Here is a 13619-nt window from a genome sequence, read left to right on the forward strand (position 1 = left end):
TTTTACTTTTTAAAGTTAGGGGTGGAGCTTATGTATGGAAATAATCTGAAGATTTTTTTTCTTTATTCGCTCTTTACTAACATTTAAATTATGGGAGCCCTTTGGTGAGTACTGTAATTTCTCAATGTTATGAGAAGCAAGTACAAAAGAGCAGCTTAATAATAATATTTGGGGTTTTACGTGCCAAAACCACTTTCTGATTATGAGGCACGCCGTAGTGGAGGACTCCGGAAATTTTGACCACCTGGGGTTCTTTAACATGCACCTAAATCTAAGCACACGGGTGTTTTCGCATTTCGCCCCCATTGAAATGCGGCCGCCGTGGCCGGGATTCGATCCCGCGACCTCGTGCTCAGCAGCCCAACACCATAGCCACTGAGCAACCATGGCGGGTAAAAGAGCAGCTTCAGAGAATTATAACATTGACAGCGGAACTTGAGGTGAGTTGTAATGAAACACATATGGAATGCAAGAGTTCATGGTAACGCTATAAACCCAACACTAGTGTGAACAAAGATAAAACATATCCAAAGAGAATTACAAATATATAAGCAATCCAAAAGCATTCTTTCTTTTGCATACTTTCTTTTAAGGAACATTCAGATCTAGTCAACAGTGTGTGCTCAGGAACATAATGGAAAGTGATTGTGCACTGAAGCTCACAGTGATTTTATGCAACTAATAACATTGGTTTAGGAAAGCAATCAAGTGGGAAAATGCTCACCAATTTATTACCCTATACTTAAAGTGCACACAGAATACACATGAACAAATAATTCTAGATAATTTTCGAATTTCTTGCAAGGATTTAGTACTGAGAGAGTTAAATTGAGTATGAATGACACATACCCTTTAAAAAGGAAATAATTAATATAGTTGTACTTCTTGCAGAAGAAGTTGCCCAGGATCCGTGTTGGATAGCCAGACCGTATTTGATATGCAGAGAGGATCAGGTAAATGCACTTGATGAAATACCACAGTTTTGGTGGCAAGTTCTTTTCTTCCACGAAGGATCGCTGAGAAATGCCTGGCAGCACAAAAAACATCCAGATGTGGATGACAAATACTATGAACACCTGGAAGATAAGCTTGCCCAGGATGTACTTGCGTAGATAGAGTGCCCGATCGATCACAATTAGAGCAAACTGGGCCAACAGCATGATAAGGAAAGGCACAGGAACCTGCAAAGAGTACACATGCTGGTTTTAATGAAATTGAGAAAAAGTCGTTCGTTATTAGTGGCAAAGGTAAATTTATTTTGACATTCTACTGCCATATGGTTACAAGTTTCTTAAATTAAACCCCAGACTTACCTCATTTTTCTGAAAATATGAGGCAACGCCATCTTCGGATCCTCCAGTCTGCAATAATAACACTGTCATTAAAGCAGCCATTCATATCTTTAACCATAGCCTATCACACAAAATAAAAAGAGCAAGAAAGTGAAATGCTGCTTGAGGCCACATGTAAATAAACTTAAATTAATTACAGGCACTTAACACCTGAAAAGCTTCAAATCATATGCCAAAAAATTTGAAGGCTCATTGATCATAATCATTAAGAAGTACAATTTTGAGGATTAAACTTTGAACACCAAGGTGGGTTGACCGAGTTACAGGGTTTAGCGTCCCAAAGAAGCACTGGAGGCAATGGGCCAAGCAGTAGTAGAGGGCTATGGATTCATTTTGACCATGCAAAGCCTGGTATACAAAGTATTTTTGCATTCCACCATTATCTGAATGAGGCCATTGCAATTGGGAATTGAAACTGTGGTCTTGTGCTCAGCACTACAGTACCATAGGCACTGAGCCACTCTGGCGGGCCACTTTGTGGCTCAGCCCTTTGTTGGACAATGGGACAGACTCGCAGAAGCTGAGTGAAGCCTCATTGAGCTTCACTGCACCAATTACTCAATGTCACACCATCACAAAGATCCCTATCAGTTTTTTTATGGCTACCTCCAGTCACTTCCAATAATGAAAATATTTTTTATAGTGTGTCCAATGCAGCGTTGAAGTGGCTCCTGTGCTGCTATTAAATGGAATGCTAGTGGTTCCAAAAGCTTAAATTCTTTTCTCCTGCAGGTTATGAAAAGTATAGCTTACAACATAGCAGTTCCCAAACATGCATACATACACCAAAGGCCCAGTAGCCAAAGACCATGATGAAGAAGTTGATGAAGTCACAGAAGAACATGTAGGCATAAACATCTGTAGTTACTCTGTACACAGGGTGCAGAAGATTTTCGAAGAAGTTGCGGAACGGTTCCACGTAGCGGGAAATGCTGAAGGAAAAAAAAGAAAGAAAAAAGATGATTTGGTTATCATGTACTGAATATATACTGATGGGCTAGTTGGTGAGTCGTGACACTGATGAAGCAGTGCATTTAAAACGATATGTTCATGCACACATGAAGCTGCGTATGTCCTTTTTCATCTGTGCATGAACGTGTCTGTTTGAAATGCACTGCTTCATCAAAGTATTATGTGTTAACTTTTGCAGTGGATATTTGTAAAGGAATTTTTGATCCAGACCACTTATGCATACAAATAGGGCAATTGTAAATAATACAGGCTACCTTCTGGCTGTGAGAAGTGGTTGGCCCTCTCTTCAATATGAAAAACAATTATAACTTCACCAGTACTGCCAGCCACATTTTCTACATTCCTGTCATTATGTCCAATATGTTGCAAGAGAGAGCCAACACGAATTTTTAACAGAGCACTAGTCATTATATTGTTCATTTTTTCACCGAACTGCATGCATTTTATTAAACAATGCACTGATCTTGTTGAGAGCAGGAATTGTGCATGGCACAGAAAGTGAAGAGGTGAAAACACACTGCTTTGTCATGCTTAGCATGGTCTACAAAGCAAGTTTGGATACCAAAATAGGCAGTGAGCTTTGACAGAATGTAATGCACATGTTTTTGGAAGCACCCATTTCAGGATGGGAAGGTAAATAAGCAAGCTAAATGTGGATTTTATATAATTTATCACCAACATAAGAGCACAGTGTTTAATCTTGCTTGCTAAACAAAGCCTGCATTATAATTTGACACATACAACACAAAAGCATGTAATTTCCGAGGCTGAACATTCCAGAAAACTATGGCTGGCTTCTCAAATATAAAATGTTTCATAAACTTCAACAAAATGCAAGACATTACACATTCCCAGGTAAAACAAACACACATTTTTCAAGATATGTTTTTTGCATTCAACATCAGTTGCTAATTTCTTTTTGCAACAAGCCTGCAAATTCATCCTGGGACAGTATATGGTCTGAAAACCTTTAACATACCTGGCCACACACACAAGCACATTTAGATCCAAATCAATTTTTTTCACAGAATAACAACTCCGCTACTAAGGGGTTAACTCTTTCCTGATCAGGCCATAGAAGATCAATGAATTTGACAAATTTTTGACATGTTAAACATTGTTGTAACCCCAAGCAGATGGCTAATTAGCCAGCAATCCATGTCTTACTCCAAATCATGCTGTTATTTTTTGTCTCTGCTTTCTACTATCATGCCAGCCTACCTGCCTGACTGTGCATGTGCGTGTAGTATACAGTGAAATCTTGTAGTATAGCAAAGGCTCAGAGCTTGCTCTGCTTCTGCCTTAGCATACTATGGTACCTACCACATCATTAAATTTCATATGACACCTCATGCCACATGGCAGTTCATATGGCCTCTCTGAGCCACAAAACATTAAAAGTGCATGAAATACCTCAACAGTTTAAGGACAGATATTGAAGCTGTTAGCAAACTTCCCAGATGCCTTTTAATTAGGAGTGTTTGAATAGTGAAATTTCTGAATCAAATATCAATATTTGAGAAAAATTATCTTTGAACATAGAATAGAATATGGATTTTCTGATTTCTAAATGAAGTGAAACTTAAATTTCTGTGGTGTCTCACCTAAAAATCAGGCACATTTACATAATTTGATACATTCATATAATGCTGCTTGGGACTGGAGGTTCGCGCAATTGAGAATCTTGCAAATGAGAAACAGCTGCTTTCAGTTCTCGAGCGACAATGACAGCAATGAAATGAGAACAGGATGTTATCATCGTCAAATGTGTGCAGAGCGTTGTTTGCTGTAGAGAACTTCAATACTACAGCACTGCACATTGTTTTAAAGGGATGCAAACATGCCGGGAATGGTCAAATAATAAATTGGTTTGCCTAAAATGAGACAGCAAATATCTATATAGGCTGCATACAAGCAAGACATTCTTATTGAATGAGAGGAAATTATTGAACAGAAATTATCTGCCTTCTGTGTTTGCTAAGGAAATAGCACCTCTGTGCAACAACCGCAGCTCTCCTGTGACATAATCATGGAGAACATTCCCTACTTGTATAAGTACCTCTCTTCCTCCAGACTACAATAAGTGTTGTTATCCCTTGTAGTAAAACAAAAAATAAAATTTGACTATTTTGAATAGTTAATTCTCAAACTGAATGCGAATTGAATTGTGAAAAATATTAGACTCATATATTCTAAATTTCGAATGCTCGCACACCTCTACTTTTGACTTTTTATGACAGTGCCGACGAATAGCCAGTAGTAGTTCAATTGGGCTTTTCACAGGTTACTGCAGCCCATTATAAGCATAATATGTTGCATAGCTATCTGCTAATTGTACATTACAACCATTGATACCATTTTCTACCGTTGATACCAATGGCTTTGCGGGCATGCTTGCTCCTCGAGGCATTAGCAGAGGCAAGTGAAGTGTCCAAGGGCAATGCAGGGTCATGACCAAACAACAGGTAAAACGGCAAATAACCAGCAGTTTCATGGCGTGACAAATTGTAAGCAAACGTGACGTAGGGTAGTGCAATGTCCTAGTCACGGCGGTCTGGCGAAACGAAGCCTGTCTGTGATGATCCGGTTGAATTTCTCAATCAGGCCACTGGTCTGAGAATGGTGTGAAGTCGCAAGCTTGCAGTCTTGCTTGGTAAAGCTAAAGCCCCTCCATCCACGCGCCACCGCCGCTTTCTTAAGTAACGACAACCTTTGTTGTGTGCATCCTTTTCCCCTCACACCAAATTCGGTTCCGGCATTTCCAGTTTCAAAATTTCCGGTTCCGGCGTTTCCGCTTCCTGGAGTTGCGCTGCAGGAATTTCCATTTTGACTGCCGATGGTGAGACGCCTGCGCGTGCTTAGCAGAGCTGTGGCAGTCACCATGAGAAGAATGAAAAGGCGACAAGCTGTTGTATTCCGCTGAAGTAGTAGTTCGCGGTCGCTGATTTTCCAAATGCACGAAAAACGGCAGTGGTCTCCAAGCGCCCAGGCACTACATTACACTGTACGTTGTCTCTCGTGGCACAACCCGTCGCAGGCTGACACGAAGCAGCGAACACGATCAGATCACTAATTACAATAGGCGGTGGTTCTTGGATGGAATCGCATTCACAGTTTAAACCGCAGCTGGTGCAATTAAAGCCTCTCCATTGACACGAAAGTAAACAACGCTAAAAAACATAGCGTCACTTCCACTCGGAACAGGAAGCTGCAGCTACGGAAGTTCCGCTTGACGCCGGGAGCTAAGGGGGCGAGTGGGAGAGGAGCGTGGAGGAGGAGGGTAGGTTGGCGGTACTTAACCTGGTCGGCGGAAACGTGTATGGGGGGCTCTATGTAAAGCAAGACTGCAAAATGTCGGCAATGACTTGGGAAAGGAAGGTACGATCACAGTCCACAAGTAGCTGTCGTGGGGCACCATGTATTAAAACGATGTCGCGGAGGAGGAAATCCGCTACATCACTTGCATAGCTGGTTCGAAGCACTCGGGTTATGGCGTAGCACGTCACGTAATCCGTAACCACAGCAATCCACCTGTTGCTGGACTTGGACTTAGGACAAGGACCGAGAAGATCAGACCTACTCGAAAGAATGGCTCAGTTGGGATGTTGAGGGGTTGAAGATACCATATCGCCATCGGCATTTCAAAATGGCCGCTTCGTACATGCTTTGAGCCTATCTGCTGTAGCTTTCTCCATGTGCTGTAGTATGTGTGCTTAGGGCTTAGGCAATGCTTCCTTTGGCTTAGGTTAGTGCACCGAATAAGAAGATGATGCAAATATTTTCGAATATGAACTATTTCTATTAACTGATAGCAAGCTCATTGGTATGAGGCCCGAACTTTGTCACAAATGAGATTCTCTCTCAACAGCTGGTAATTAAGTCAACCTCAACTGTCCTGACATACTCTCAGCCTCCCACACAACGCCTCGGTGTTGCATTTCACTGATTTAAAGATTTTAGTTTGGTTTGGATGAGAAACACCTGCATCTTAGCGTCAGTCAACACTGATTTTTTTTAGCTCAATCTCATTCAAAGAAGTGATGGCACGCTTCCTTTCCTATTCATTCCTCAATGTGTGGGTCTTTTCTGTTCTTATCCTCCTTCCGCCGCGCGTTCGCCCCATGGATCATTTCAAGCATCCTCTTGGTTAGTTGCACAGTCAACGTCCGATTTTTCGCAATCCCTAATGGCTGCGAAATCGTCTGAAAAACCAGGCAGTTTGAAAAAGGAAGGATGACAAAAAATGAATGCATGTTTTACTGACCTTGAGGGCTCATAATCGCCAGAAGTACATTCGAAAAAGCTCTGAAGGACTGCCAGTACATTTATTAGGCACATCGGTGCTCGCACTGTGACAGGAAATGGCGAGTGCTCGCGTGTATAATTAAGGAATACATACTATGTCCCGTAACAATTGCCCCTACCCACGCTTGTTATGCTTCACCGCAATACTTTCGCGTATGCTTCACCGCGTAACATTTCTGTATTGAGGCGAAGCTGACTTTCAGGAACCGGCATTACGCAATGCGCCGTGCTTTCCGAGCTTCGCGCCATTGCTCAGAGCGGCGAATCCGTTCAAGGAAAAAACACGGTACCGAACTGCAAGAAGCTTAGAGGGCCCCTCAGGAATTTCCATTTTGACTGCCGATGGTGAGACGCCTGCGCGTGCTTAGCAGAGCTGTGGCAGTCACCATGAGAAGAATGCCCCATAGCAAATTTCGGTTATACGCTGGAAGTTGTTACGTCTCCTCTAGTCAGCGTTCTGCCGCAAAAAGTTTTCAAATCGGCTCATTAATAGCCGAGATAGAAATATTTCAGTTCCGCAAACCAATGATTTCAGCAGGCGGGCTCCACTGGCAAGCAAGACGCTCTCTCCGCTCACCCCGTCTAGCCTTCGCAATAGAAATTCCTTCCCCGAGTTCTCCCATACCAGACCTCGAGGATCGCGTGACGCATACGTCACAGGCCCCGTCTTCATATAATTTTTGCTCCTAGCTTTTTTTTTTCGGAGCTATGCACTTCCAGTGACGGCGTCGCACGCGAGCTGGTGGCTCGTTCATGCAGCGCACGATTTTGCGCGCGCTGTGCACAAGGAAACCTGACCCGCGGTATAATTCAGTGCTACACGAATACTGAGGCAGAACAAGCAGATCGCAGAGCATGATCACGCGCTCGAACACGGTAGAAAATGGCATAGTTTCGGTACCTGCGCATGTGACCGCACGACCGTGGGAACAAGCAGACGAAGCGGAAGTACATCTCTCTTGCTTCGGTGCGAAGTAAAACAAGAAACATGCAGACATTCTGTTTGTGTGTTTTATTATTTCTGTAAACTTCAATTCGTCAATTCAAGCAACAGATCGCACAGATAACAGATGTCGAATAATTTTCGAAGTTACGTGTCACCACGAGCGACGTCACACTGCGGACACGATTATGTAGGCGCAGGGGCACGACTACGTCACTGTCCCGCTTGGAGCGCGGCGGCCGCGAGGAGAAGGAAAGACGGCGCTCAGTTTGAAATTTCAGATCTTTCCGCGGCGCGTAGCGATGTAATACTTTGCAGACACGATCGGTATCGCGCAATGTATGCTCTAGGCTTGTCAGCTCAAAATGGCCAGACCTGGTGAGGGGCCCTTTAATTGCGAACGTCGAAGCAGCAAGGCCTGGCATTGCTGCTACGGCTGCCAGCGGATCTGCGTGAGAGTGCCGGTTCGAAGTGGCGAGATAATCAAAATCAAAGGTGGTGATTAATGCCATTTCAAACCTGCGGTCACGGCCAAAAGTCTGGACAATCGAACGGCGAAGGGTTCTTGCGTCCGAAATTTCAGACGTTCTTATACATTGACCCTATGGGATATGTGGTCATGCCACGGAAAGCCGATCGTTAACTGTACAATGGCAACTCTTCCAGCCGTCGACACGGCGTCAAAGATGATTCGTTAACGATTCCTCTCTGTTATTTGAGCCAGCGATACCGCGACTTTCGTTCCCTTTCGATAAAATTACAGCTAATTTTCCTTGATAGAAGCTAAAATTCCCTTAGTTTTTCCTGAGTACTTTCAGACTATTCAAAATCCCTGAGAATTCCCGGCTTTCCCGGTTGGTAGACACCCTGGCTACGTACGGCGCGGCCCGTCTTGAAAACGATCTGCGGCGGAGACAAGAGTCTACACATCCAGGCACACCGCGCTGTGTTCTCGTCGAAGTGAGAGGTTCCACAAAGGTCAATTCCCTCGCTCCTGCTACTGCACTTTCTCTCTCCAGTGTTTTAAGAGTTTCTGCTGTCATTGGGTGAGAAGTGTTCATGCTTGTGTGCGTGTGACACCATGCTTGTTATGTAGTTAGTAAGCGAATGTTTAAAAGTTTATACGGCCGATAAAACTACTATCCTTACTTTTCGTATAGCTGTCTACTAATTTGTTATCGTAATCGATGCTTCGCCTTTCGTGCGAAACTGCGACTTTTTTTATTAATTGCAACTTCAGTTCATTGGCAGTCAATCTCACTTTTTTCAAATGCAAGAAAGTTGTACTTCTGTATGAAAGAATTGAGGTGCGCAGTACTGTGAAGGGCTTTCTTTTGGTTATGGCAAACGGGTGCGCGTTACAATCAAGGGCAAATTTTTTCGTTTTTGTTTTTTTTGTCACGAAAAACGGGTGCGTGTTACAATCGAGGGCGCCTTAGAATCAAGTAAATATGGTATGTCCCATTCTAGGCATGGCAGAAGTGTGGCAGAGGAGATAGCTAAGTTTATCAGGAAGTATGTGTCATGTGCTGTACTATAGAATGTCGGCTCCTTTTTATTTAATAAGCATGCTCCTGAAGAAACAAGGAAATGTTCTATTAACCGACCTTTTGCATCGCATCGAGAGTCTACCCAAAGAGTATGGTGTGCATTGAAATCCCCAACGAGTACATAAGGCTCAGGCAGTTCATCAATTAAGACTCAGAAATTCTGTTCTGTGTAATCAATAGCGAGGCGGTATGTACATAGAAGAGATTGTAGTGAGTTTACCAAACAGTAAGGCTTGAAACGCAACTGCCTCAAGAGGCATTCGGAGTTCTAAGGCCTGACATGCTACATGCTTATCAACTAAATTGCGACACCACCGGCTGAAGCATGAGCATCCTCACAGTCCTTGCGGAAAATGGTAAAATGCAGTAGAAAGCCTGTCTGTGTAAGTTTTAAATGGTCTCTTAGACACACAGCACCTTTGGATTATATTTACGTAGAAGTTCCTTGACATCCTCGAGGTTATGTAGAAGTGCCCTGATGTTCCATTGTAATATTTGCTTGTCTATATTACGGCAGGTGTGTATGCAGCGTGTTTAGAGAGGAAAATTGATTTAGCTTACCTGTAATGTGGCGTTTGTCTTTCTTGCCACAGTCCGTTTCATCTGATATGTATTTTTGCCGGTTGTTTACCTATTCTATTCTATCGTATTGTTAAACTCATGTTCTGATGGGGATTGGTTGCCTCCACCGTGTTTTGAGTATACTTGCATTTTTCACACTACCAGATATTGCATAAAATTTGTCCTTTCCTATTCTTTTCTCATCTTTGTTTCTTTTTGACATTTACGTAATTTTTTAATTGTATCTAATGTCTTTTTATATTATTTACATTGTACACATTGCACTTACGCTTGAGCTTTTCCATCCCCCTCAATGTAATGCCCGAATGGGCCCTTTGGGTACTCAAATAAATAAATAAATAAATAAATAAATAAATAAATAAACAAACAAACAAACAAACAAACAAACAAACAAATAAATAAATAAAAATACGGAAATGCGAATGTGCAGGAAGTGCAGGGTCGGGTGAAAACTAATACTTTTGACAGCTTGTGTCGTCAAGGGTAATGTGAAAAAGATTTTTTCTAAGAATTGAATAGATGCAGACAAGTAGCACTTTTGCATAACTGCAAGTCGGCCTAGTTGGAACAGATTCATCTTAAAACTTTTTGTGCGCAAACAAACAGGGACAAAGAATAGAAGACACAAGGACAAGCGCTCGTCCTTGTGTTTCTTCTATTCTTTGTCCCTGTTTGCGCACAAAAAGTTTGAAGTAGCACTTTCTTTGCCATCTTATTTATTTACTTATTTGAAAATTTTCAGGCCCATATGGCACTGTGTAAGGGGACGTCAAAATGCAGTGCATACAAAAACAAAAACACTGTGAGAACAGCTTCAGCATCAAAACCAGTGCATACACAACCAGAATAAGCAATAAAAGAAAAACAAAGTACAATACATGGTAAATAAAATTTGAACGCATAATTGCAGTACAGAAGAGAAGACCAAGCGACGTGGTAATTACAAGAAGAAATATGGGACGCAGCACACAATAAAACAAAAACAAAAAAGTTCATGGCACATGGATCAGTGTGCAATCCATCAAAGCGTGATAGCCTCAGTAAGAAGACACGCTAAACGACGGCTTCAGTGAAATGTGCAACGAGTTGGTGATGGAATGTATCAGGATTAGACAGAGAAGCGATGTTGTCTGGCAGGTTGTAATGCAATGATATTTTTGGTTAAAACACATTGGCGGGCTAGTTGGTTAAAATCCATGATAGAGTGTATAAGCACGACTGAATGAGTACATAGAAGGACACAGATACATAGAGACAGCGCTTCTTCAACTATAGGGTTTATTTTGGCACGCATCAATGTATATATATCATACGAGCGGAAACAAACGTGACAGGAAAAAAACAACAACATTCAGTGGTGCATATCGATGAACCATACCCGTGCGCAAGGCATGGTGAAAACATAGCACTGTCTTTGTGTATCTTTCTTTCTATGTACTCGTTCAGTCATGCTTATACACTCTATCATGGAATTATATTTTTATTGTAAATGGTTGAGTACTAGTGACAGAATTACCATGAGTAGCTGCTATGTCATCAGGCTAGTACTGGGATGTCCCAGTGGAGTCTAAAATTGTGTCCTGCATTTACCTCAATTGCTTGATTTACTAGAGCGCTGTTCTCAATAAAATTGACATCTTAGATGTTGTTGAGTACTTGAGCATTAATCTACGACTTGGTCCCTTCAAGTACCCTGGTTGGATGCTGAAGGGAGCCTCTCCATGTACTTGGAGAAAGTAACTATCTGCTCATGTTCTTTGTTGTAAAAACCACTTTTATTGACCTAAACACACAAGTTGAAGTGTAACACCGCATGGTAGGTTGGCACGCTGATTTAACGTGAACTCGCATTATTTGAAACTTGCTTCACAGCTGCTTTTCGTCATCTCTGATGATGCAATGGTCTAGATCATATTTGGTGCCAATTGTCACGAAAGCTGACGACAAGAATATGCTTAACCCAGTTCCATACTCTATATTCAGGCTGACTATTTTGTGTACTTGCATGTGAGTAATTTGCATCGAACCTGCGACCTCATGATTGACACCAGAATACTGTACTGACTATGTCACAATTGTGGGTATATTCTACTTACTGAAGATGAGAAATTTTTAAAAAGGATTGAAGGCAATGTGCATTATAATGTACAAGGGGTTGCATGAGGATATATACTTTACTTCTTCATACTCAACAACCAAGTATAATTCTAATGACACTTCTGCATTAGTATCAGAGTTACACATGAAGTAGCAGAGTTTAGTACCAATTGAAGAAATTGCCATGAAGCCCATCCTGTGATGTGACGGACCCAATAATAGTGGCTGAATTAAGCTCTTTCATGCACAAATTTCAATGAAGCTGCTTACATACATACCTATACACATTTGTGTGCATGCATACAGAAAAAAATGCAAAAACCTGGATTTTCTACAAGTTGTTGGCATTGCAAGGGTCAGTGACTGCTTCCTACTTTTTCAAAGAGACTGAAACGAAGGAATTTTTTTGTAGACATGTACTCACCCATCAAAAAGCTTGCTCAGGTGAACAAAACTCTCTTCCAATCCACTTTGCCCAGGTATGACATCTGGCCATTTAAGCAGCAGAAAGAAAAGGAACAGCATACAATATTAACAAACCTAGATGCAAAAGCAGTGAACATTTTATTCTATAGGGTTATATTACTTGCCTCCCTTGCTTATAAGACTTTCTACTAATCATTTCGAATTTTTTGTACTGTAGTAGCAATGCTTTTTACTCACCATCATAGCACCTTGAGGCTGATGAAGCAGTATCCACTGGTAAAGCTGACAGTTCTAGAGTCTGTAATTAATAAAAGTAACCTTATTAAGACTACCTACAGTGGCTGTGATGCACACTACTATTAAAACCTTTTTCCCAAGGGTGAATCACATATGAGTTTTCCTTCAGGCACTGTGTGCACAATTGTGCATGCTAAGATAATGCATTAAAAACAAAAGTACAGATGAAAACAATGATATTTAAAACATGTCGCATACATCTTGGAACACTTCTGATTGGGCATGTGTTGCAAGTTTGAATAAAATGTGTCAAGTGTTACATTAAAACGAGTTCGAAGATAGATGACTGGACATCTTCTCTCGGTCTCAGTAAGTTGTCACGTGGTAGGTCACTTCAATTGTTTTTCACAGTGTTTTACATCACGCATATCTTCCAAGTGATGGGACAGTACAAGCATGCTACACATGAAATTCACGTTTTCATTTCTGACATTCCTGTAGAGAGTTCTCACATGAAGCCTAGATTCTGTAAACTTGACAAAGTTACGAACAAATAGAAAATTGTTAATCCATTCTGCAGTTGTGCACTTTTCATGATTCTGAAGATGCAAGAAATGCGGTGAAATTAAAATTTTAATGAACAGAATTAATTGGAACCCGAAGTGGATATTGTTTTATTTTAGTTAACCCTTGCTATGCCAAATTATTTTTTGAGGACAACTGCACTGAATGAAACCAATATCCTGTTTTTGTTTTTTTTAATGTTTGCAGCTGCATTTATTTACCATTGTAATTTTTACTTTTCATTTATTAGAAGGCAATAACATTGTTCAAAAACAGGAGTGAATGTCTATCTGCTTTCTACAACATGGGTTGTTCCGAATAGGGTGAGAAATGAGAAACCTGGAGATGCAAAGAGAATGCATGCTTGAACTTACACTTCCAATAAATCAGTGTCCAGCTGCGTCCACATGCATGACTTCAAAAATTCACTGCAAATCTCCCTTGAAGCTTAGTTCTTTACTGACAATTAAATATAATCAAAGGCACATTCTTCAACATGGAAAACAACCATTTGTCACAGGAACAAACCCAAATGAATGCTGCTATTTTTAAACCCAAACAAGCCAGATCATTTTGTTATTAATGCAGCTA

General features: G+C 41.3%; 1 protein-coding gene across 4 annotated transcripts in view; it reads right to left on the bottom strand.

Moving 5' to 3' along the window:
- Piezo (piezo type mechanosensitive ion channel component) overlaps positions 1-13619 on the bottom strand; it is a 242465-nt gene that overhangs the window by 10952 nt on the left and 217894 nt on the right. For all 4 annotated transcript variants that reach the window (XM_075698593.1, XM_075698600.1, XM_075698578.1 and 1 more), the window contains 5 exons: positions 12465-12525; positions 12226-12289; positions 2137-2284; positions 1314-1361; positions 850-1181 (listed from right to left, as the gene is read on the bottom strand). In XM_075698593.1, coding sequence (XP_075554708.1) covers positions 850-1181; positions 1314-1361; positions 2137-2284; positions 12226-12289; positions 12465-12525 — 653 coding nt within the window. The remainder of the gene's footprint in view (positions 1-849; positions 1182-1313; positions 1362-2136; positions 2285-12225; positions 12290-12464; positions 12526-13619) is intronic.

Source organism: Dermacentor variabilis, chromosome 1, assembly GCF_050947875.1.
Source record: "Dermacentor variabilis isolate Ectoservices chromosome 1, ASM5094787v1, whole genome shotgun sequence".
Taxonomy (NCBI): Eukaryota; Metazoa; Arthropoda; class Arachnida; order Ixodida; family Ixodidae; genus Dermacentor; species Dermacentor variabilis.